The 27,031-nt window shown below is 51.4% G+C and overlaps 1 protein-coding gene across 1 annotated transcript in view; it reads left to right on the forward strand.

Moving 5' to 3' along the window:
• Positions 1–5,288: 5,288 nt before the first annotated feature.
• The window catches only part of LOC144735107 (calretinin-like), a 43,628-nt gene continuing 21,885 nt past the window's right edge, over positions 5,289–27,031 (forward strand). The window contains exons 1-4 of the mRNA XM_078617521.1: positions 5,289–5,648; positions 22,624–22,700; positions 23,270–23,359; positions 26,362–26,442. Of these exons, the coding sequence (XP_078473647.1) occupies positions 5,561–5,648; positions 22,624–22,700; positions 23,270–23,359; positions 26,362–26,442 (336 nt within the window). The 5' untranslated portion in view covers positions 5,289–5,560. The remainder of the gene's footprint in view (positions 5,649–22,623; positions 22,701–23,269; positions 23,360–26,361; positions 26,443–27,031) is intronic.

The raw sequence follows: 27,031 nt of genomic DNA on the forward strand, positions 1-27,031 counted from the left end.
CTCAACACCTACAAGCTGGAAGCTCAACACCTACAAGCAGGAAGCTCAACACCTACAAGCTGGAAGCTCAACACCTACAAGCTGGAAGCTCAACACCTACAAGCTGGAAGCTCAACATCTACAAGCAGGAAGCTCAACACCTACAAGCTGGAAGCTCAACACCTACAAGCTGGAAGCTCAACACCTACAAGCTGGAAGCTCAACACCTACAAGCTGGAAGCTCTACATCTACAAGCTGGAAGCTCCATGTCTACAAGCTGGAAGCTCAACATCTACAAGCTGGAAGCTCAACATCTACAAGCTGGAAGCTCAACGTCTACAAGCTGGAAGCTCAACACCTACAAGCTGGAAGCTCAACACCTACAAGCTGGAAGCTCAACGTCTACAAGCTGGAAGCTCAACATCTACAAGCTGGAAGCTCAACATCTACAAGCTGGAAGCTCAACACCTACAAGCTGGAAGCTCAACGTCTACAAGCTGGAAGCTCAACATCTACAAGCTGGAAGCTCAACATCTACAAGCTGGAAGCTCAACACCTACAAGCTGGAAGCTCAACATCTACAAGCTGGAAGCTCAACATCTACAAGCTGGAAGCTCAACACCTACAAGCTGGAAGCTCAACAGCTACAAGCTGGAAGCTCAACATCTACAAGCTGGAAGCTCAACATCTACAAGCTGGAAGCTCAACATCTACAAGCTGGAAGCTCAACATCTACAAGCTGGAAGCTCAACACCTACAAGCTGGAAGCTCAACATCTACAAGCTGGAAGCTCAACATCTACAAGCTGGAAGCTCAACACCTACAAGCTGGAAGCTCAACATCTACAAGCTGGAAGCTCAACACCTACAAGCTGGAAGCTCAACACCTACAAGCTGGAAGCTCAACAGCTACAAGCGGGAAGCTCAACATCTACAAGCTGGAAGCTCAACACCTACAAGCTGGAAGCTCAACACCTACAAGCTGGAAGCTCAACACCTACAAGCTGGAAGCTCTACATCTACAAGCTGGAAGCTCAACGTCTACAAGCTGGAAGCTCAACATCTACAAGCTGGAAGCTCAACGTCTACAAGCTGGAAGCTCAACATCTACAAGCTGGAAGCTCAACATCTACAAGCTGGAAGCTCAACATCTACAAGCTGGAAGCTCAACATCTACAAGCTGGAAGCTCAACATCTACAAGCTGGAAGCTCAACACCTACAAGCTGGAAGCTCAACACCTACAAGCTGGAAGCTCTACGTCTACAAGCTGGAAGCTCAACATCTACAAGCTGGAAGCTTAACACCTACAAGCTGGAAGCTCAACATCTACAAGCTGGAAGCTTAACACCTACAAGCTGGAAGCTCTACGTCTACAAGCTGGAAGCTCAACATCTACAAGCTGGAAGCTCAACATCTACAAGCTGGAAGCTCTACGTCTACAAGCTGGAAGCTCAACATCTACAAGCAGGAAGCTCAACATCTACAAGCTGGAAGCTCAACATCTACAAGCTGGAAGCTCAACATCTACAAGCTGGAAGCTCAACATCTACAAGCTGGAAGCTCAACATCTACAAGCTGGAAGCTCAACATCTACAAGCTGGAAGCTCTACGTCTACAAGCTGGAAGCTCAACATCTACAAGCAGGAAGCTCAACATCTACAAGCTGGAAGCTCAACATCTACAAGCTGGAAGCTCTACGTCTACAAGCAGGAAGCTCAACATCTACAAGCTGGAAGCTCAACATCTACAAGCTGGAAGCTCAACATCTACACGCTGGAAGCTCAACATCTACAAGCTGGAAGCTCTACGTCTACAAGCTGGAAGCTCAACATCTACAAGCTGGAAGCTCAACATCTACAAGCTGGAAGCTCAACATCTACAAGCTGGAAGCTCTACGTCTACAAGCTGGAAGCTCAACATCTACAAGCTGGAAGCTCAACATCTACAAGCTGGAAGCTCAACATCTACAAGCTGGAAGCTCAACATCTACAAGCTGGAAGCTCTACGTCTACAAGCTGGAAGCTCTACGTCTCAAGCTGAAGCTCTTCGTCCTACAAGGCAACCACGTGGTCGTGGACCCGAGTGAGGGTCCGACCCTTCGTAGCAGTAACTCCTCTGTATAGGGTAGTTAGCTGGGTGATCCCCACCCTAAGCTGTATCTGGTGAAGGGGCAGTTACCCCTTTGTGTCACGGTGTAACAATAAAAGTGTTGCCTCCAAAGGAACAACGTCTGTGACTCAGTTGGACTCACTACAAATGTAACCCTAGCGAACATCCAACGGCGCTACCAACCCGACCGACCGAGTTCGAATCCCGCTCACGGCCACCAAACACCCAGTGACGATCATCTGAACCAGTTCTGGGCCTCCCCGAGGTTGACTCGGCCGCAAATGAGTACCCGGTGCGGTGGTGTGTAAACATCGCCACTGGGGAGACAAAGGCGTGGTGGTGGCCACCCATCCGCTCATGTACAGTGCTGGCCCGCATTGATGCTTGCTAACACTTGGCCCAATTGTCTCTTAATGGCTACACGGGGGACTTTTGTCTTGTGTACGCGTGCGCGCCTGTGCGCTCGCGATATGCGATCTTAATTTAACGTTAATTTAAACCAGCGCTCTCCACGTCACGCGGGACGCGGCTACCAATCATCAGGCACGTGCAGTGTCACCATCAGCAGCAGCGGCAGCGGCGGCGCGAGCAGCAGCAGCCTTGATCTATCCACTGCTGGATGAAAACCTCTCTCTAAGCCGGCGTTATCTCTAGCGTGTAGTATCATCATCATCAGCAGCATTGGATGAAAACCTCTCTCCGAGCCGGGCGTTACGTCTCGCGGCGTAGTCGGATGGCCTCGTCGCTCCGTCCCCCCGGGGGAGGCCTTCACCTGGGGCGCGTTGCCCCACCAACCCCCAACCCCTTTCCAATGGCCTCGACGCCGTTTCCCTCCCGACTCTCGCCACGCTTACCGAGCCCCGCCGGTGACCTCGCGAGCACTCGGGGGTGAGACCGCGCCTTTGCCGCTGTCGCAGCGATAGAGCTCTGCTCCGTTCGGTTGCAGAAGCTCCCAAGCACGCGGGAGCGAAACGTCGGACGTCACGCCCGAACAACAAGAGCACGCCTCTACAACCCGGACAAACAAACAAACAACAACATCGGGCGGCTACATCCTTACACACAACACGGCTGTTGTTGGTGGTGGTGGTGGTGTGGGGTGTGTGTGGGTGTGTGAGTGGGTTTGTTTGGGGGTGTGTGTCGTGGTGTGTGTGGGGGTGTGTGGGGTGTGTGGGGGTGTGTGTGTGGTGTGTGTGGGGGTGTGTGTGGGGGTGTGTGTGTGGGTTTGTGTGGGGGTGTGTGTGGGGGTGCCGGTGGGGGTGTGTGTGGGTGGTGTGGGGGTGTGTGGGGGTGTGTGTGGGGGTGTGTGAGGGTGTGTGGGGGTATGTGGGGGTATGTGTGTGGGTGTGTGTGTGGGGGTGTGTGTGGGGATGTGTGTGGGTGGTGTGTGTGGGGGTGTGTGTGGGTGTGTGTGGGTGTGTGTGGGTGGTGTGGGGGTGTGTGGGGGTGTGTTTGGGGGTGTGTGGGGGGGAGTGGGGGTATGTGTGTGGGTGTGTGTGTGGGTGTGTGTGTGGGTGGTGTGTGGGGGTGTGTGTGTGGGGGTGTCGTGGGGGTGTGTGTGGGGGTGTTGTGAGGGTGGTGTGGGTGGTGTGGGTGGGGGGGTGTGTGGTTTAGCGGGGCGCTACAAACCCGGCCACCCGAGTTCGATTCCCGCTCACGGCCAGCACTAGACAAGCACACATACAAAGACCCCCCGTGTAGCCTCAATAGGCTGTGGGGGCAAGTGCTGTTAGCGAGTAGCCACCTATGAAGACCGGCACGGCACACGAGGGGATGGGTGGCCAGCATCACGCTCGACCGCCTTTGTCTCCCCAGTAGCGATGCTAACACACCGCACCAGGTATTTATTTAAGGCTGAATCGACCTATACACATACGCAAATACACACACATATACACACAAATATATATACACATATACACAAAGACAAAGATCCCCCGTATCGCTTGTAACAGACTGTCGGGGCAAGTGCTGTTAGCGAGCACCTTTGAATCGGTCCTGGGCATCCCCTAGGTCGACTCAGCCTCAAATGAGTACCAGGTGCGGTGTGTAAAACATCAGCACGGGGGAGACAAAGGCGGCCGGGCGTGGTTGCTGTTGGCCTTCGTCGGTGGCTACTCGTTAACAGCACTTGCCCCAACAGTGGGTCTGAACGATTTGAGAAAATATCTAATAGCGATTTTTTTGACAGATATTGCGATTTGATTTGCGATTACTTTTTTTAAAAGTCAAGCTTCAGTTCAATATTCAGTGTGTAATAGATTTAAAACATGTGATGGAGCATTACCACGTGATCAAAATATGAGCTGCTGTATATATATTCTAAATGCAAGGATGAGAACTTAAAATATATGAATTGCTTCCAAGATGTATTTATTTAAATGTTGTAATTGAAATAGAACAATCAAACATATAACAATTGTTAAGTTAAATAAATAAAGTTCAAATCGCAAAAAATCGCATCCTTTGCAATTTGCTAAATCGCATTGTTTCAAATTGCGATTTCGATTTGAAATCGATTAATCGTTCAGCCCGACCCAACAGTCAGCTGCAGGCTATACGGGGAGGGGATCTTGTATCTTTGCACGCACGTAAAGACACACATGCGCGTGTGCATACATGCATGTGCACGCGCTGCCGAAAGAGTGATTTAATTGCGAATCCGTACACCACGTGTCACGTTCGTGCATTGCTATGTGGAGGGGGGGGGGTCTTTGTGTGTGCGTGGGTGTTCGGAGGAGAGTTGGGGGAGACAAAGGCGGACGGGCGTGGTGTTATTGCCAGCATCACCACCAACGACATTGCCGACACCTTAATAGGTGCTCGCTAACAGCCCCGGCAGCGTTAATACAGCGCGGGAGGGTGGAGCCGAGTCTTTGAGTTGAGGCTGAGTCGACCCCAGGGGCAATTCCCGCGGGATCGGTTCGGATACAATTCACCGCTGATGTTATAGCCGCGACTAGGAATCCAACTTGATCTGCGGGCGGATTCGTCGCGGTCAGCGGCACCCTTCAACCGCTGCGCGACCCGCTCCCGCACGATACGAAATTACGCATCGAGCGTGCAGCACGCGCGTGGTGGTGTGATGGGGGGGGGGGGGAGACCATCGTGATTGGAGATGGAGTTGGTGGGTGGAGAGGGCGGGGAGGGAGGGGTGGGATGGAGGAGTGCGGTGGGCGGCAGGTGCGAGGCCGCGTTTAAGGACGAGCGCGCCCTCGCTGCGAGCCCTTCGTGCTGTGGACACGAAGCGAGAAGCGAGAGGCCATCGCCACAGAGTGGACGACTCGCGGACAGGGAGAGAGAGAGAGACTCACTCACTCACGCTCGCTCGCTCGCTCACACTCAAGGCTCATCGTACTCGCAGCGCGCAGCCGCCACGGCTGTTAGCTCCATTGGAGAGCCCGAGACACACGGGGGAGAGATACATAGAGATAGAGAGATAAGTTGCGTAAACGGGGACCGTTGAAGAAGATGTCAGACAAGCAGAGCTCGTTCCTGCAACAGGCGGAGATCTCTGCCTCGCAGTTTCTGGATGCGTGGAGCCGCTACGATGCGGATGGTGAGATTCCATACACACACCTACATACACACATAGACACACACACACACACCTACATACCCACACATACACACACACCTGCATACACACATACACACACCTACACACATACACATACCTACACACATGCACACCTACACATATACACACCTACACACACACCTACACATATACACACCTCACACACCTACACACATACAAAGACAAAGATCCCCCATATAGCCTTAACAGACTGTTGGGGCAAGTGCCGTTAGCGAGCACCTATGAAGGCTTGAACGGCACACGAGGGGGTGGGTGGCCAGCACCCCGCCCGGCCTTCTTTGTCTCTCCAGTGGCGATGTTTGCTACAAATCGCACCAGGGACTCATTTGAGGCTGAGTGGCCCTAGAGAAGGACCAGTTCAGGTGTTCGCCACTGTTATTGGTCGTGAGCGAAAATCGAACTCGGTTCGCTGGGTTCGTAGCGTGCCAACCACGACACCACCGCTCTCCGCTCTCGTACACACACACACGTACACATACACACACGTACACACACACGTACACACACACACGTACACACACACGTACACACACACTCACAGTGTGGTTTCCTGCTCAAATGAGCAATCGAGCATGCTCATCTCTCGCGTACAGCGCCTGAGCCAGTGGTGGAAATTCCACATTCACATGGCGGGAGCGAGTTAATCCATGGGACATCCACTATTGACTTATACACACGCATACCTACTGTCACACACACACACCTACACGTGTACATGTACCTACATTCAGATGCGCACCTGGAACACGCAACACGTGCATCGTTACACGCACATGGCAGGCTGGAGCAGTGGCGCCGTGCATGGGGTTAAGCTCTGCGCCTCTAAATCCTGTGAACCTGAGCTCTGTTCCGTTTACACCCCACGCCGCGTACTTAATTAAGGCTGAGTCGACCCAGGGGGTAATGCCCGGGATAGGTTCAGATTTAATTCGCCGCTGACGTGGCTCCGTGGCCAGGAATCAAACTCATTCGGGGCGTAAACAGCGCCCTCACCACTGCGCCACCGCTCCCGCACGAAACGAATAGGCGCACGCACGCACGCTTGCGCGCGCGCGCGCGTCTCTAAACAACAACGCACGCACAGGCGCTTCGGCACACCCACGCACACAGACACATCCACTATCCGGCGACGAGAATTCGTCTCCCAGCAACGAGCAATACCAGTTGGCGAATATCAGAACCGGTCCTGGGCCTCCTCCCCTAGGTCGACTCGACCTTAAACGAGTACCTGGTGAGGTGTAAAACAAAAAATCCCATCAGCGCTAGGTGAGACAAAGGCGGCCCGGGCGTGCGGTGTTGCTGCCCAAGCACCACCAGCCGTGCGCGGTGCCGGCCTTCACGGGGGCTGCTCGCTCGCAGCCCTTGCCACGAAAATCGGCTAGAGGCTATACGGGGAGGGGATCATTTTATCTTTGCGCGCACGTAAATACACACGTGCGCGCGCGCTCACATGCACGCGCACGGACGCGCAGGTGAATATGTGCATGTGCTGTGCATGTGCACGCATGCAACACGTGTCACGTTCGTGCATTGCTTTCTGGGTGCACACAATAAGAGATTGACGCAGGGATGCATGCATGCATCCAGCAGTGGACTGACCATGGCTGCTGCTGTTGCCGATCATGATGACGGTGACTTTTACGACGCAGCGAATGAAAGGGACGTATCCAGTTATGTATGTGTCTGTAGTAAGCCGAATCATCATCGCCTATCTTCACGGGGAAAAGCAGCATGGTGTTTTTTTCAAATATTGACGTCGTGGTCTCGAATGCGGTGCGACTCGCGGAGTGAACCCTGCCCGCTGTCCACGTGCTGACTGGGAGCTGGTTTTGAGATGTTGTTACGCGCCGGTCTCTTTTACACGACGTGAAAAGAAACACATTTCAACTCAACACAGTCGTCAAGAACACCGCGTGTGTGCGTGTGTGTGCGTGCGTGCGTGCGTGGGCGTGCGGGTGTGTGCGTGTGCGTGCGTGTGCGTGCGTGTGTGTGTGTGTGTACGTATGTGTGTGCGTGTGCGCGTGTGTGTGCGTGTGTGTGTGCGTGTGTGTGCGGGTGTGTGTGTGTGCGTGTGCGTGTGTGCGTGCGCGTGTGTGTGTGTGCGTGTGTGCGTGCGTGTGTATGGATGTGTGTGCGGCCTCAAAGATGGGGAGCGGTAGTGTAGCGGTTAGCGCGCTGCGCTACGAACTTGGCGATTATTTTAACCGGTCCTGGGCCTCCCCTAGGTAGACTCAGCCTCAAATGAGTACCTGGTGCGATGTGTAAACATCGCCATTGGGGAGACAAAGGCGGCCGGGCGTGGTGTTGGCCACCCACCCCTTCGCGTGCCGTGCCGGCTTTCATAAGTGCTCGCCAACAGTACTTGCCCCAAGTCTTTTAAGGCTATACAGGGAATCTTTATATTTGGCCTCAAATATAACGCGTATACAATAGGCGACGTTTCGGGCAACATCCTTTTTTTCATGGAACGTACATCGCGAGGCCATGTTGCTGTGAAGAAAGGGTCATCGCCTGAAAAACGTCGTCGATTTCGGTCGCAACGGTGCCGTTATTGACGAATGTGTCGCGTTGTTTGTTGTTAATTGTGCTTGTGCACCACTGCGCGTACGCATCTGGATGTGGGTAGCGGTGGTGTAGCGGTCAGCGAGCTGCGCTACAGAACCCGGCCATCCCGGGTTCGAATATAACAGTATTAGTATTTGTTTTTATCTTACCACTCTGATAAGGCGGCGATCGGTGGGTCGTGTGTGTGTGTGTCTACTACGAACCTGGCGACCCCAGTTAGATTCAGGCTCATGGCCAACATCATTGACGATTATCTGAACCGGTTCTGGGCCTCCCCTAGATCGACTCAGCCTCAAATTAATACCCGGTGCCATGCGTAGACATCGCCACACACCCCCTCGTGCGCCGTGCTGGCATTCATAGGTGCTACTCGCTAACAGCACTTTCCCCAACAGTCTCGTAAGGCTACACGGGGGATATTTGTCTTTTGTCTATCCAGTGGAGAATCGAGCGCCGATTAAGGCCGGTGACGTCATGCCTCAGTGACTACAATTGGTCACCACCACGCCCGGCCGCCTTTGTTTTCCCCCAGTGCTGATGTTTTACGCATCGCACCAATCGACGACCACTACCGGGGATGGTCAACCGGCGGTTTCAGATGTCACTGCTAGCCACTGATGGTAGCAGTGGCCTTGACTCGGAGGTTCATAACGCGGTGCGCGCTAACCACAGATTTGGCAAAGGCAAAGATCCCCCATAGAGCCTTGTAGAATGTTGGGGAAAGTGCTGCTGGCGAAGTGATCTCCCGTTCACAGCCGTGAAGCCAGTGGCGGATAACTCCACACTCCTATAGCGGGGGGGGGGGGTGTCCCCCTCCCCCACCCCCGCTATAGGACAACTGCTGTTGAGTCATTTATATATCGTCCGACCCGGCACCAGGAGTCGAACTCCCAAAAGTATCGTCGATTGCGAGCCGCTCGCTCGACCGCCGAGGGAGCGCGCTGCGAGGCGCGGCACGCGATGATGGCTTTGCCGGTGGCACAAACATCGAGCCCAGCAGCGGGATGAGACGGGGGCGGGGGCATTGGGGGTGCCTTGCCCCCACCCCCACCCCACCTGGTGGCCAAAGCGACGAGTTGAGTCCCACCTTGACAACCACCGTGATATGATTGGGGCAGTGCTTCTTATTAACCTTTACTGCAGCCTTGCAACCCTTCGGGTCTCAATTGTTGATAAATACGTCAGGTTTGATGAAACCAAGTCGTTGTACTTAGGTGTCCGTGCTTAATTCGTCTTCGATTATTCACGTTCTAAAAAGAACATCTGCCCATGCCTCGCACCCCCAGAAAGGGCATCTCGCACCCTCTGGGGGTGCAGCGTCCGCCCCAGGTGAAGGGTCGCTGATTAGGGCAAGGGGAGCCGCGATGTGGAATCGCCTTTTGCGCGACCGCGCCAGACGAAACAAATATTGGGGTGGCGGACCTGACCGATTCCCGGGACCCCCTGGGCTGATAACGTCGTTACTGCGCCACTGATCAAACATTCTACGAGGCTATATGGGGGATCTTTTCCAAATATGTGGCGAGGTGGTTAACGCGCACCGCGCTATGAACCCCCAGCAGTCAATCGGAGTTCGATTGCCGACCACGGCTAACATCAGTGGCGAGCTGTGAAGTCTGAAATCGCTGGTTGGCCATCCCCTGTTATCGGTGATCGATTGGTGCGCTGCATCAACATCAGCACTGGGGGGAGACAAAGGCGGCCAGGCGCGGTGGTGGTGACTGCCGCATGCCGTCACCGGCCTTAGTGGCTGTCTCGCTTCTCCATTGGGAGTGTTTATTGTTCACATCCAGATGCACAACTAAGACCCCCCCCCCTCCCGTGTGGCCTGTAACAGACTGTTGGGGCAAGTGCTGTTGGCGAGTAGCGCCCTTGAAGGCCAGCACGGCACACGAGGGGGTGGGTGGCCAACACCACGCCCGGCCGCCTTTGCCTTCCCAGTGGCGATGTTTACGCATCGCGCCAGGCACTCGTTTGAGGCTGAGTCTGCCTAGGGGAGGCCCAGCACCGGTTCAGATAATCGTCACTGATGTTGGCCATGAGCCTGAATCTGACTGGGGTCGCCAGGTCCGTAGTAGACACACACACGCCCCACCGACCGCCGCCTTATCAGAGTGGTAAGATACCAAATAAAACTAATACTGTAGTAATTAAAATAACACCAACAACCACCTCGGCAGAGAGTGGATGGACATCGATCGCGAGTGGGTTTGTTGTGGCCACCACAATTGGGATGGATTCCAGGGCTGGGTCAAGCGGAGAGCCCCACCAGAGAGCTCCACCTGAGGGCTCCACCTGAGAACTCCACCAGAGAACTCCACCAGAGAGCTCCACCAGAGAGCTCCACCAGAGAGCCCCACCAGAGAGCTCCACCAGAGAGCCCCACCAGAGAGCTCCACCAGAGAGCCCCACCAGAGAGCCCAACCAGAGAGCTCCACCAGAGAACTCCACCAGAGAGCTCCACCAGAGAGGGCCACCAGAGAGCTCCACCAGAGAGCACAACCAGAGAGCTCCACCAGAGAACTCCACCAGAGAGCCCCACCAGAGAGCCCAACCAGAGAGCTCCACCAGAGAGCCTCACCAGAGTGCTCCACAAGAGAGCCCCACCAGAGAGCCCCACCAGAGAGTTCCACCAGAGAACTCCACCAGAGAGCTCCACCAGAGAGCCCCACCAGAGAGCTCCACCAGAGAGCCCCACCAGAGAACTCCACCAGAGAGCTCCACCAGAGAATTCCACCAGAGAGCTCCACCAGAGAACTCCACCAGAGAGCTCCACCAGAGAGCTCCACCAGAGAGCTCCACCAGAGAGCCCCACCAGAGAGCTCCACCAGAGAGCCCCACCAGAGAGCCCCACCAGAGAGCCCCACCAGAGAGCTCCACCAGAGAGCCCCACCAGAGAGCTCCACCAGAGAGCCCCACCAGAGAGTTCCACCAGAGAGCTTCACCAGAGAGCCCCACCAGAGAGCTCCACCAAAGAGCTCCACCAGAAAGCCCCACCAGAGAGCTCCACCAGAGAACCCCACCAGAGAGCTCCACCAGAGAGCTCCACCAGAGAGCTCCACCAGAGAGCCCCACCAGAGAGCTCCACCAGAGAGCCCCACCAGAGCTCCACCAAAGAGCTCCAGCAGAGAGCTCCACCAGAGAGCCCCACCAGAGAGCTCCACCAGAGAGCTCCACCAGAGAGCTCCACCAGAGAGCCCCACCAGAGAGCTCCACCAGAGAGCCCCACCAGAGAGCTCCACCAGAGAGCTCCACCAGAGAGCCCCACCAGAGAGCTCTACCAGAGAGCTCCACCAAAGAGCCCCACCAGAGAGCTCCAACTGAGAGCCCCACCAGAGAGCTCCACCAGAGCCCCACCAGAGAGCTCCACCAGAGAGCCCCACCAGAGAGCCCCACCAGAGAGCTCTACCAGAGAGCTCCACCAAAGAGCCCCACCAGAGAGCTCCAGCTGAGAGCCCCACCAAAATGCCCCAGCAGAAACACAGCAGGGCCGGGGCGTAGGCTGGGGTGGTGTTAGGTAGGCGGAGGTGGCTCACGTGATAGGGTTAACGTGATAGTGCTAACGTCATAGGGTTAACGTGATAGTGCTGATGTGTTGGTGCTAATGTAATAGGGTCAAGGTGATAGGCTTAGTGTGATAGTGCTAACGTGATAGGGTTAATGTGATAGGGTTAAGGTGATAGGGTTAACGTAATAGGATGAACGTGATAGTGTTAACGTTATAGTGCTAATGTGATAGGGTTAAGATAATATGATTAACGCGATAATGCTAACGTGACAGGGCTAACGTGATAGGATGAATTTGTCAGTGCTAACGTGATAGGGTTAACGTGTTAGGGCGAACGTGATAGGTCTAACGTGGTGGGTTAACATGATAGGATTAACGTTATAGGGTTAACGTTATAGGGTTAACGTGATAGTGCTAATGTGTTAATGCTAATGTGGTAGGGTTAAGGTGATAGGGTTAACGTGATAGGGTTCACGTGACAGTGTTAACGTGATAGGGCTAATGTGACAGGATTCACGTTAAAGTGCTAACATGATCGGGTTATCGTTATAGGGTTAATGTGGTAGTGCTAACGTGATAGTGCGAATGTGTTATGGTTACCGGGATGGGGTTAACGGGATTGGGTGAATGTGATAGGGTTAACCTGTTAGGGTTAACGCGATAGGGCTAACGTTATAGGGTTAACGTGATAGCGTTAACGTGATAGGGTTAACGCGATAGGGCTAATGTGACAGGATTGATGTCAGGGCTGGAGGTGGCGTTTGGGTTCATAATAATGAGGGCTGGTTTAGGGTTATGCAGCAAGAGAGCATTTGAATGTGAGGGTCAGGATTGCTGCTGCGAGGACTGATGATGTCGAATGTTGTGTTTTTGGGTGAGGATGAGTTCTGATGTCATATTTAAATGTCGTGTGTAGGTTAGGGTGAGTGTTAGGTTACATTTCTCGTTCGGGTTATTGCCGGTGCTATGCTGGGGTTAAGTTGCATGCAGAATGTTGCGGTCAGGGTTTGGGTTACGCTAAGCATCGGGATCAGTCGTGGCAGTGTTAGGGTTGGTAACAGAGTGAGGGTTGAGGATTTGGTTGAAATTAGGATCTGGATTAGGGTTGGGTTGTGTTATGGTCGGCATTAGGGCAGCAGGGGTTATGGTCAGTGTTAGGGCTGCTGTTAGAGCTCATGCTCGTGTAGTGTCTTCAAATATTACTCACACCGACACGTTGTAACAAGTCGCCTGCTTACACTTCATTCACCTGTTCTTGCGCCAGTTATAGGCACTCCTATAACTCTCTTTACGGTCACATGTACTTAACTTCTCCCCGCTCCTATCTATTCTGCACCTCACTTATCCTGCACTCAGCAGCTCTGCTCTCACCGACTCCGCACACAGCGTCTTCGCACTCAGCAGCTCCACACTCAGCGACTCCGCACACAGCAACTTCGCATCTCCACCGCTGCCCTCACCTACGCTCCCTCAGATCTGCTCACCCGTCTGTCCCGGGCGGGGGGTTCAGCCAACACCCGCCCGGCGACGGCGTGAGGGTTGAGGTCCCGTTGACCGCTGGAGCAGCAGCGGCGAGATGTCTTCACTCTTGGTTCCCCGGCAACAACTCCCCTCGCTCACACACAGACTCCCGCTTATATCCTCCAGCTCATCCCGAGTCCTCACGTGCTTCCACTTAAGCTGTCGCGAGGCCGTCGCCAGTTGTGCCATTAATCTCTAATAATCACCCCCCATCTCCCGTCTCCTAGGCGCCAACCTCCGGTCACAGCGTAGCACCTGTTCGACCTCGGTTGCACCCCCTTTTCCCCTTAATTACTGTAGGTTTGTTGGTGAACCTCATGTTGCAACGCGCACACCTGTTTGCCCTCCGTTGCACCCGCTTAACTGTGCGCACCACGTATTTCTTTCCTCAACACTAGTGTTGGGATTAAGGGATTGGGTTATTGTTGAGGGTTAGGGTTAGGGGTATTGTGAGTGATAAAGTTATGGTAGTATTTAGCGCTTGGGGTTAGAGTGAGGATTGCTGTTAAGCTAAGAGCGAGGATTGGCAGTAGGTGTTAGGGCTAGGATTGCTGTTAAGGTAAGAGTTAGGTTTGGCCGTAAGTGTTAGGGTTAGAATTGCTGTTAAGATAAGAGCTAGGATTTGCAGTAGGTGTTAGGGTTAGGATTGCTGTTAAGCTAAGACCTAGGATTTGCGGTATGTGTTAGGGTTATGATTGCTGTTAAAGTAAGAGCTACGATTGGAGGTAGGTGTTAGGGTTAGGATTGCTGTTAAGCTAAGAGCTAAGATTTGCAGTAGGTGTTAGGGTTAGGATTGCTGTTAAGCTAAGACCTAGGATTTGCGGTATGTGTTAGGGTGAGGATTGCTGTTAAGGTAAGAGCTACGATTGGAGGTAGGTATTAGGGTTAGGATTACTGTTAAGCTAAGAGCTAACATTGGTAGTCTTAGGGTTAAGATTCCTGTTAAGCTAAGAGCTAGGATTGGCTGTAGGTGTTAGAGTGAGGATTCCTGTTAAGCTAAGAACTATAATTTGCGGTATGTGTTAGGGTTAGGATTGCTAAGGCAAGAGCTAGTATTGGCAGTACGAGGTAGGATGAGGATTGCTGTTAAGAGCTAAGATTGGCGGTAGATGTTAGTGTAAGGATTGCGGTTAAGCTAAGAGCTATGATTGGTGGTAGGTTATAGGGTTAGCATTGCTGTTAAGGGAAGAGCTAGAATTGGTATTAGGCGTTAGGGTTAGCATTACTGTTAAGGTTATGATTTCTGTTAAGGTAAGAGCTAGGATTGTCGAGAGGTGTTAGGGTTAGGGCCAAGTTTTGTGATCAGTGTTTGGTAAAAAATTAAACACATGGGTTTCCGGCTCAATGGAGCATTAAGATTGTGGCTCATTTACTTCTTATGGCTGTAAACCAGTGGTGGATACTCCACATTCCTATGGCGGGGACGTGTGTCCACATTGTACATTCTGCTGTTGGACTTGATCCCTATGCAATGCTATTGCAAATACAATTCACGATTAAATTCAAGAATCTATTTTTTAATAATCCAACTTATTTGTGGAAACTTGTTTGTCTGTGCCATCTCGTGCTGTTGTGAGGTCCTGTTAGGCCTTCATTTCATTCGCCTAGTCTTATATTTGCATAATATTTGCACAAATAGGATCTTACACGCATAATTTGATTGCGCGTATCATGCGAATAAAAAAAAATCTACTTTAATCAACGGTGAATAATTACACGCCTGGTGTTAGGGCGAGTGTTATGACGAGTGTTAATGCAACAGTTGGGTGTAGGAGTTTGAGCTTTTGGGTGCATTCAATATCAAACGTCACCGAGCACAAAGGTACAGTGACTGGAAAGCGATGCGAAACTCATGCATCCATATGCACGATGGTGTTTCCTTTAAAAGCAAAAAAGAACCCTACAGTATATATGTAGTGGTGTTATTTCACGCAGACAACTTCTTTTTCTCCCGTGTCACTTTATTCGTACAGAACTCCACGCATCTCCGTCGCAACTCTTTTGCTCGTACTGCTCGTCTGCTAGCCTGTCACAGTGTACTCTGCTAGCTTCTCCACTGCTAGCCTCTCACTATACACTCTGCTAGCTTCTCTACTGCTAGCCTTTCACCGTACACTCTGCTAGCCTCTCCACTGCTAGCCTCTCACTATACACTCTGCTAGCTCTTCCACTGCCAGCCTCTCACCGTACACTCTGCTAGCTTCTCCACTGCTAGCCTCCTGATATACACTTCGCTAGCTTCTCCACTGCTAGCCTCTTACTACACGCAGGGAGAAATGGGATTGGTGGAGGAAGAGGGGGGGGGGGGGGTGCGGGAGGGAGGGGGGCAGGGATAAAAGCAGAGGGTCGAGAAGGGGGAGACGGCCGGGAGGAATGGCGGCTGGAGGCTTGTGAATCGGAGTGCTACAATTAAAGGTCCTCATATCCGACGTTGGGGTCCCGAGTCATTCTACACAAGGGATGACCACGGTCACAGCCCATTGCAGATAACACAGAGTCACATCGAGACGCAAAGAGTTACACAGAGACTCATAGACTCAGACTTTATTTTTGTAATGCTCCTTTGAGCCAAGCAGCTCTGTTGTAGTGGTGGCAGTGAAAGGGCCATTGCATGTTGGAGGCAATTTGCAAACTAACAACAAGCAAAAACAACAAGTTACACAGACAGAACCCCACGCGAGAACTTAACAGAAAACACCAAAAGTACCAAACATGGAGGAGACCAAAGTGGCCTCCGATTAGCGTGGTTGGCTACGTACGGTGCGAAAGAAATCCAACGTACGTAACATACAAATTGGAAGCTAGCTGATGGCGGGGAGAGATCGCGTGATGAGCAAGTCAGATTAGAAAGGAAAAATGTCCCCTTCGTGTGTTTTTGCATTGGGGGTTTGACGGAACTCCTCCGCTCTGGTTTGATTGCGCGGCTGTTTGGGTTTACGCGGATCTCAGCCGTCCGTGCGTGCAACGTCGTGAACGTTCGCGCGTCCCGGGCCTTAACGATGCCCCCAGGGAGCAAATGCCTTCTCCCTCCCCCGCCCCTGGGGGACCATAACCACATCGATCAGCGAGGCCTCCGCAGAGACCGCCAGCGTTGTCACCGATCATCATCGCCGCCGCCCGTTACCAAAGGGACACTGGCGGCACGCCACGCGGCGCACACACGGCTCCCTACGATTCTCCGCAACGGCACGAGTGGTGCAAAGCGCAAGAGGCGACACCGCTTGGCTCAAATCAGTGGCGCGTGGCGACGATCAATGATCAGCACCGCAGGAGCGCGCATTGCCACATCACAATAGCCCTCGTCACCAACACCACCACCATCATCATCATAAGCATCACTGCCCGGGTGGTGATAAGCTACCCAGCGGTAGCACTTTCGCCACTTGTTGCACGGCCGCCCAGGTGAACACTTCCAAGACTATATTACGGTTGCGTGTTATTGGCTAGACATCGAACAAAGGTCGCTGCATTGCACGCTTTCAGATGAGCTTTTGCGGTCGTCTGGAATGCTCTTCCTTCCGATATTTGGCAGCCACTGGAGCTGAGAACTTTTAAATCATCATCCAGATTGAAAACTCATTCCTTTAGAACTGCTTTTTGTGTTTGAGTTTGTTGTCCATCCCCACGCCTTCGATTAGCACAGTTGGCTACGTATGGTGCGAAAGACATTAACTACCTCGCCTGGTATACAGGAAGTCGTGGGTTCGATCTCGACCCTGGTGCCTTTATATTTGGAGTTTGCAAGTTCTCCCCTTGGTCGCGTGGATTTTTCTCCAGGTCTTCCGGTTTTCCCCTCCACATTTAGAAACATGTGCTTAGAGTATTTGTCTGTTATACATTTCCACGTAATAAGCCACTTTGTTGAGCTATCATTTGTGGCCAGGTCGCTTCTGAAAAATAAGCTAATGGCGCCACTTTGCTTGACAGTGAATGTGAAGGCTTCCGCGATGCTACTCGAGGTGAGTCGGCCATTGTGTGCCAACGTCACGGTCCCACACTTGAACAAAAAATGACACTGCTCATCACTCGATTGGGATCATCACGCAGAGACACACAGCAATAGCATCGCCCCCTACTGTGAAACTACCGCAGCCTGTGCCTGTGAAACACAGCGGCGCCTTGCTGCGCGATGATCGCCCTGCGCTGTCGGAACGACAGCGTGAATATCAAATGTATTATACAATATTATAATACATAATAGCAAATATATTATGATAAATATAATTTGTACGACTCTAACATAGAAGTTCGAATCACTACATCACTCTCATCGCTTTGGTTTTTTCGGTAAAGTCACGTAGGTAAAAGATAAAATAAATTAAAATTGAAAACAACTAAATTAAATCACGACGTTTCGGGCGCAACACAAGCGTCCTTCTTCAGGTGGGGACAACGCAGCGAAAGCACAACCGCTTAAGTGTGTCTAAGAGATGGCTGTAACGAGGAATTATATAGTTGCGGGGGAACGAGGGGGGGAGGTATGGTGAGTGTGGGAGCGGGGTGTGGGCTGGGAGGTAACGCCTGGAGTTCAAACTGAAGCTTTGTGATGCAGGGGGCAGAAGTAGATAAGAAAGCTAAGTTAAGCTTATGGATCCTTGCAGTCACGAAAACTTCTAATCTAGAATCACTCTCATCATTACAACACCACCACCGCCATAATAGTCATCATCATCATTAGAGATGCCTGCAGACCATTTCATGTCCTATGAACAAGGCCCATTGCCCGGTATGACACCTGATATATTTATCATTTTAAGGCCACACACACAGAGCATACATCGATGAAGGCGTTGAGTGTTTTTTTGCGTGTGGTGGCTATGCACCACTGCCAACAGCAGTATCGCCAAATAAAGTTACACTAAACTATGTCTATTTTTTATTTTACCAACGCCCACTGAGCTATACAGCTTTCTTTCTGAAACGACCTGGTCACAAATGATAGTGGCTTATCATCATGCGGAAATTTATAGCAGCCAAATACTCTAAACGCGTGATGTTGATTCGAAATGTCGAGGGAAAAACTGAAGGACCCGGAGAAAAATCAACACGGCCACCGGGAGAGAACGCTTCATGTATTTGAGAGAGAGAGACACGCAAACTTAAATATACAACAGGCGTCGGGGTCGGGATCGAACCCACGACCTCCTGTATACCAGACAAAGCAGTTAACATCTCCCCACCCCAAAATAAACATCGTTACAAAATAAACATCATTACAAAAAAACATTGCACTTTCTTCTGCTGTTTGTGTAGCCTAGCTGACCGCCGATGATTGAAGAGGCACATTTTGGTCAAAACCACCCGGACTGCTGCTATTGCTACAATGCTTTGTCTGAGCGAGCGAGCGAGAGGGCGTCTCATCTTGACAGTGGTAATGCAGCCAGCCACCATCTGCGCGCTCGGCCCGGGGTAATTATCAGAGCCGCCACTCAGGGCCCGTCTCTCCGCGCGTCACCGTGGCGATGCCGAGGCCACGCCAAGCCCCACGGCATCGCTCGTTATTCAACACACGAAGTGCATTCAGTTAGTTGGTTCGTACTGGTAGGAACCTCCTGGTTACACCAGCCCACAGGGGATTATTGTGTCCGTCCGTCCGTCGTGCAGGGAGGGGCTGGGTGGGGGAGGGAGGGGAGGGTGGGGCTGGGTGGGGGAGGGAGGGGAGGGTGGGGCTGGGTGGGGGGTGGGAGGTGTGGGGCTGGGTGGGGAGGGGCTGGTCACCCCGTGGTGCCCTTATAAAACTCAACGTTTAACCTACTCACGCCGGCTTGCGCCCGCCCTCACAGTCGGGCATATTTACGGAATACACCATGCCGCCGTTGACCCTGGCCATTGACCGAGCAACCAAACGTTCCTACCAGCTCCCTCCGCAGGAATGTGTGTTAAGTTTGTAGAGCCAGCACGGCTAGGATTGGGCAAAACTTATAGTCCCACTTTTCACCCAGGCGACTGGAGAGCAGCACAGAATACGTCTTTCTTGATTCAACATTGAAACAAGCAATAAAAACTATCAACCATATTTTATTTTACCAGGTAAGACCACTGGGCTTCATAGCCCTTTTCCAGAAGTGACCTGGCCACAAATGGTAGCTCAACAAAGTGGCTTATCGCGTGGACATTTATAGTAGCCAAATACTCTGAACGCGTGACGTTGATTCTACATGTGGAGAGGAAAACGGGAGAAAAATCCACACGACCACGGGAAGAGAGACTCCAAATATTCAGGCATCAGGGTCGGGATCTAACCCACGATCTCCTGTATACTAGGTGAGGTAATTAAAACGAATAAAAAAATGTAAACTTAAAATATCATGAATGGTTCTCATATTATTCGGGACACTATTCCAGTGCCCAACCGGGCTGCTATTATAATTATTATCATTTAATTTAAAACACCGTGAGCACCAACTGAACGCCGCTAGAGGAATTGTGCGCGCGAGCGAGGGTGCAATGCGCACCGCGTGGAGCACAGTGGGTGAAGCGAGCAAAAGGTGCAACGCTCCCAAGTAGACCATTGGAGCCTCATTTGCCAGTAAAAAATATGATAATTGTTTTTTTATCTTTTTATCTGGCAACAAAACTGACACCTTTTTTTACAAGGAGTCATGTTTGCACAACAATGTTGTGCGCCTTTTATGCAAACAATGTTGTGCGCCTTTTGGCGTCATCTGGTCCAACCCATGTGAGACTAGGCTCTAAGGAAAGCTGTCTCGGGTGTGGACCAATCAACTTCAAGGACAGTGCACATTATCAGAGTTATGTTTTTTGTTTGCATTATGACTGCAGGTATTGTGGTCTATGCAAACATGACTCCTTGTAAAAAGGTGTCAGTTTTGTTTCCAGATAAAAGGGTAAAAAAACAATTATTGCTCCCAAGTAGCTCAAGGGGTTCACGAGCTACCTGGCTGGCCATCGCACAAAGACGGCGGTCACCGCATCCGCGCGCTTTCAGATGCGCTTCTCCGGCCGTCTGGAACGCTCCTTCCTTTCTGTTATTTAGAAGCCACTGGAGCTATGCACTTTAAAATCATTTAGATTGAAAGTCGTTTCTTTAGAACTGATTTTTGTGTTCAGTTTGTTGTCATTCCCTCCCGTGCGCATGGTTGGCTATGTACTGTGCGAAAGAAGTTCAACATACATACATGGGGAAAAACAACAACAACACAAGAGTGGACGGAATATCAGAATCAGCTCCTTCAACGGAGGAAACAGCAAAACTACACGAACTCTGTCTCCTGAAGCCCTCTTGTCGTGACTAGCAGCAGACCTCAACATTGGCATCTAGCTTCTAAATATATTGCTCCTGCCATCACACACGAGAATGCAATATATATTATTCATTTCAGGGGCACCACGGTGGCGAGATGTCATCTTCCTCGCCTGATCCCGACCCTGACGCCTGCTGTATATTTGGAGTTTGTGCGTCTCTCTCCCTGTGGTCGCGTGGATTTTTTCTCCGTGTCCTCCAGTTTTTCCCTCCACATTTTGAAACGTGAGTCCAGATTCTTTTGATTATTTAGCTGCTATAAATGTCCACGTGATAAGCCACTTCGTTGAGCTATCATTTGTGGTCAGGTCGCTTCTGAAAAGAAAGCTAATAGCTCAACGGGCTTTATATTTTAAAGGGATTTGTTTACATTTTCAATACTTTGCACACTTATCGTGTTTTTGTATCGTTTGTTGTTGTAACTTTCTGACCCGCCCCTACTGGACATCTGTGAATAACAGCTTTATAGCTCATCGGATTCCTCCTCCAGCACAAATAAAGATTCTGTTTGTGATTCTCAAGATACTGCCGCCGCGACCCTCACCGGGACAAGCGGACCGTGAAACGAACGAACGAATGATTCTGAATAGCTCGATTTCAAATCCACATAAACATTCCACGTGATAATTTACATCATAAAAACATCTCAATACTCGATCTCATCTTGTCCGCATCTCTCCTCGTATTATCTCATCACCATCGCCTTTAGCCCCCACCCAGGAATGATTGGCCCAGGTGGCATTCTTGGCAGAGTTGGTGCGCAGACACTGTGCCTCTTTCATATATTTGTCTCTACACGTAAAAAATAGATATGAACCGTATGTATTTACATCCCATCAGCCACCCACACGGAATTCTGGGAGTGCATCCTATCAGCAACATTAGTTCAATACAAGCAAAACTCTGGGCTGGTTTGACGTTCAGTGTCTCATCAGCAGCCAGACTCGCTTGAACCAACGCGGGTGAACTGCCAGATGTTTGTGGGCAAGGGCTGATTTCAACATTGAGTCCCTCATCAGCAGAGCCATGTTCCCTTGAACCAACACGGGCGAACTGCCCGATGTTTGTAGGCAAGGGCTGGTTTCGACATGCAGTGCCTCATCAGCAAAGTCAGGCTCGCCTGAACCATCGCCCTCTCTGCAAGGACCGGGATCCTCGCTGGACGCTCGCACCAAACGCAGCAACACGCGGCACAGAATAATCACGTGGGGGGGGGGGGGGGGGGGGTCGCCTGGAGAATGTTAATGACAAAATAACCAATGCCTCCTCCTCCTCCCCCCCATCAACATTCGTCTCTTCACATTGAAATATCGAGCCAGTCGGTCCGTGATGCTGCTCGAGGCTCCACGCAAGACAAGAAATCTGTCTGTCACCTGAAAAAGCTTGTTGTAATTACTGGTGAAACGTCGTACTCAGATTGTAAATGTTGTGGCTCGGCTCTCCAACACACCGGTGTGCTGTACTAGTACACTACACTATACACTACACTATACACTACACACCGGTGTGCTGTACCAGTAACGAATTGGCCACGTTCTGTTTACGTGACAACCCTTACTAGTTGGCTGTGTCGGGTGGTGGCGGGTTTAACGACACAGTGATATATTTACGCGATCTAAACCAAAAATAAAACCTATATTGTGGATGATATTGGTCGCGAAAACCACCTTACTACTACAACTACTACAACAACTACTACTAGGTGGTGTTAAACCAGCGACGTGGAGGTGTGCGGGTGGAAGCCGCTCGTTGGTGGGGAAGAGCGTGGCCGTCGATTCGCGTTGCCTCAACCCCCCCACACTCTCACGTCGCTGACAGCATCATCGTCCGTCCCTTTCGTCGTTATCCCTCGCCTCCACCGCCGCCTACCGCCCTGTAAATCGCTAAGATAATGATTTAACGTCGTTTCAATATACGTCGTCGCACCTTTCAGGAACGTATCCCTCGCCCCCTCCCCCCCGACAGTGAACGGTGACCGTGGAAACGAATTCTCGCCTCGATGGGATTCCAACAATCGATCTGCTTGTGTTCAACTCGAGACCCCCCCCCCCTGTTGCTTCCCCTTCGTGCTGCAGAGAACGGCTTCATCGAGGGCAAGGAGCTCGAGAACTTCTTCCGAGACCTGGAGCAGGCGCGGCGCGGCGTGGGGGTGGTGAGCAGCGACCCCAACTCGCCTTCACCCCAACATGCATCACGGGACTTGCCGTAAACTGTTCGCTATGGCACGCTGGATCCGGTGAAACATCGCCGGGCCATCGATTCATCTCCAGTGCGATTGGCGCCTTGTCTAAGTGGCAAGATGTTAACTCCCTCGCCTGGTATACAGGAGGTTGTGGGTTCGATCCCGACCCTGACGATGCCTGCTGTATATTTGGAGTTTGCGTGTTCTCTCCCGTGGTCGCGTGGATTTTTTCCCTCCACCGTTATAAAACACGCATTTAGAATATTTGGCCGCTCTAAATTTCGACACGATGATAAGCCACTTCGTTGAGCGATCATTTGCGAAAGCCAGGTCGCTTTAACAAAAAAAAGCTATATCACTCAGTGGGTCTCTACATGGTACAATAAAAAAAATTGGGTTTAGTTTTTAATAGATAATAGATGCAGGGCCCAAGTGTCGTCCCGGGGCGATGCCAATGACAGACGTGTTTTTGTCCCCCCATCCCCCCCACGCCTCTCCCCCCGCCACCCCTCTCTTCGTGCCGTTATACACGAGCGCAGGAACTGCCCGAGAGTGTGGTAAAAGAGAAGATGAAATCGTTCATGGAAAAGTACGACAAGAACGCGGACGGAAAAATAGAGATGGCAGAGGTGAGCTTGAATCTATTTTGCCACGAACATCATTCGCGACAATGGAACGATTCCGATTCCGGGTTGCCTGTTGCCGCGTGAAGTTTCTGTGTCGAGCCAGGACCCGTTTATTGCAGAGAGGGTCCTCGCCTATCAACATGGGGCGGTTTCACCAGCATCGGTTCAAGCAACCCCGCTACACTGCTAATGGGCAGAACCGTTCGCTAAGGGCACGGCGAATCGGGGGCGACGGCCCCGAGCCCCGCACTTTGGGGGGCACCATACAGTGGGATTTGCACCGGGCCCCGCACACACCCCCTATGGATGATGAAACAATGATTTCCGAAATGGGTCCAGTGTTTTACGTTGAAACTAGAGCCTATTTCTGACAGAAAGGCTTCTTGCCAGCATTGGTTTCGATCACGGCTGACTACGGATGAGACACTGAAAGTTGAAACCAGTCCAGAGTTTGCTTGCATTGAACCAATGCTGTACTCCCAGAAGGTCGTTTAGCTGATGGGTTGTGTAAAACAAATACTCTGACTTTTCATGTGCAGAGACAAATATGGGAATGGGGCGTTAATTATTGTATCAATCACCCGTTGATCTGTTGTAGACACAGACAGAAACAACAGCGTAGGCTGTCGCTCATTGCTCAAGCATGCAGGTCCAATCTCTCCCACGCTCGGGTGGCGTAGTGGCTCACTCTCTTTGGCAGTCCTGGCCTCGCGATGGAAACTCGACATGCCTATGGCAGAGCTAAGCACAGTTGAGCCCGGATAGTGCTTGGATGGGCGACCGCCATGCAGAACCAGTTTCTCCAGGCTGCTGTGGGGGCTACGTGGTGGGCAGCAGAGGGCAGTGCAGACAATTCATTGTTGTACTGCGCTTCTATGCACCACGCCTATGATCCTCGCCTTGCCCAAACGCACACTGACCAGCGTGGTAAAGTATGGTCAAATAACCCCCACGATCCACACGGCGTCGGCGGGCCTTCATCCATCAGTGCTGGCTGTACGCGTGCACAACAGAGCCAGGTCTATTCACCCACAAGGCAATAACCTCCATTGACTTCTCTCCAAATGGAAATATGATGATGCTGATTTAATCCCGGCCACTTAATGTGAATTTCCCGTCGATATTTTCCACTGTGACGGCGGTAAATGCGGTAAAATGTGGAGATGCCAGGTGGCTCGGAGAGCGAGCGAGCGCCCCTTATCGGATCAAACGTCAAGAGCCATTTCCTGCCGCTCAAATGAGCGTCGAGGCATTTCACTGGTGCTCATCTCCCGTTTACAGCCCCTGCAGAGCCAGTGGGGGGAAATTCCACATTCCTACGGCGGGGACGAGTCCATCCATTGAACAAGCACTGTTGACTTCCCCACAAAGCGGAGCCTGGTGGCAGTGATTGTCGTTTTATGCCAACGTGACAGTGGCTAGGAGATGTTAACTACCTCGCCTGGTATACAGGAGGTTGTGGGTTCCATCCCGACCCTGACGCCTGCTGCTGTATATTTGGAGTTTGCGGTGTTTCTCTCTCTCCCCGTGGTCGTGTGGATTTTTCTCCGGGTCCTCCAGTTTTTCCCTCCACATTAACAAACGTGCGTCTAGATTATTTTGAATGTTACAGTATTTGGCTGCTGTGAATTTCCACGTGAGAAGCCACTTCGTTGAGCTATCATTTGTGATAGCCAGGTCGCTTCTGAAATAGCTCAGTGAGCCTTACCTGCTAAAATAAAAAAATAGTTTGACAAGTTTATTGTCTTTAACCCCTCCACCACCCGACGACATTATTTACGAAGGTATTATTACGACCATTGTAATGTACACATGCCAACGCCTTGAGCTTCTTTAGGGAGCGATCCGAATTTCCGGTGTTCGCCAACCTCGATGAGACTTGAAGCAGTTGGAGCGGAACGTCGTCGCGCGTTCACGTTCAATTCAGCCATGAAAGGTCTCGTGCCGCCGATGAGGAGGGGTGGCGCTTGAATGGTCAGAATTTTATCTTCGTACGGCTGGGGAAGCAGTGATGTACGTGCGTATGTTTGTTGAACTTCTTTCGCACCGTACATAGCCGAACGTGCTAATCAGAGGTGCGGGTGGAAGTACAACAAACAAAACACAAAAAGCATATTTAGAAAAATGAGTTTTCAACCTAGATTTAAAAGTGCGTAGCTCTAGTGGCTTTCTAATAAGGTTACAGTTTGATGTTAGTCATAGTTTGTTGTCGAGGTTAGCGATCCATTCAACGGCTTCAGGCGAGGCAGATCGAGTGATCGCGATGCCACCGGGACTGGATCTCTCAGGGCCAGGAGTTCGGTGGTACGTGGAGCGATCGATCGTCTGACTTGGGTGGTGGCCACGGTGACAATCTGTTCCGCTCCTCGCGTGTTCCACTCATGCAACAAATGTCCGCATCTTCTTCCTCTGGCCTTGTCCTCAAGCGGTTGGTTGGGGGTCGTACAAGTTTTTCGTGGAAGAGGTCGAACCTCGGGCACTTCGGGGAGAATGCGATTGGCGCACCATGACATGTGGCGGGATTGATGTTATCTGCCTCGAGGTCACCATCCTAACAGGTGGCGGAGGGCCTAACGACAAGAATCTTGGCATCGGACATCGCCCACAAATCAACACGGAGAATCACGTTGGCTATGCAAGCTGCCGTTTATCCGGTAGTCGTTTTATCGACCCCCGGTTGGAGGGATGGATGATGGGCCGAGTCATCCCCCAGCCAGGATTTGAACTCGCGACCTTTCCGATCGCCGTGAGCCGCTCGCTCCCATCCGGTGCGGTGGCGCCACTGGAATGTAAATTGAGATTATAAACTTAAAAGTAAAACCTCAAAAGAGAACAGAGAGATGAACAAAGTCGTTGTTTTCGATCACGAGGAAGAAAAAGGAGTATGTTGGAGGATGTTGACAAGAGAGCGTGGCCATTCCCATCACTTTGCCGAGGTATTGTAGTTTTGAAGCCGTGTGATTTATTAAATTTCTATATTGTTGTGTTTTTGTTTAAATCCGCAGTTGGCGCAAATTCTCCCGACCGAAGAGAATTTCCTTCTCTTCTTCCGGCAACACGTCAAGTCCAGCGCCGAGTTCATGGAGGTGCGTTGGTCCATTATGAGTTGGGATCATCACCATCACCACCACCGCAATCATCATCATCATCATGATAATCATTATCACAATCATCGCCATCATCATCATTATGATCATCATGATAACCGCATCATAATCACAATCATCATCATGATCATTATCACGATCATCATCATCACAGTCATCATCATGAGCGTCATCTCGCCCCACCGATTAGCACGGTTCGCTATGTACTGTGCGAAAGAAGTTCAACATATACACATCATGATCATAATAATGATCGTCATCAAATCATCATGATCATCGTATTCATCATTATCACAGCGTGGTGGTGCAAGCAAAAGATATCGATCCTGATCCGATGAGATTCATCTTCTACTTCATCTGTAAGCGGGGAGTTGAACGGCGATGCGTGTTGGTGTTCATGTCGCTCTTGACGAGTGGGCCAGTGGACAACTTCAGGAGCAGCCTCGCGGTTAATTTCCGAAACCCTGCCGGCGAATGGTTGAAGTAGCAAGTGGCGTTCCTGTGTGTGTCCATGGATTGAGATATTTATTGACGTAGAGATGCCTAGACTTGCATAGAGACCCACAGG

Source organism: Lampetra planeri, chromosome 54 (assembly GCF_965212315.1).
Source record: "Lampetra planeri chromosome 54, kcLamPlan1.2.h2, whole genome shotgun sequence".
Lineage (NCBI taxonomy): Eukaryota > Metazoa > Chordata > Hyperoartia > Petromyzontiformes > Petromyzontidae > Lampetra > Lampetra planeri.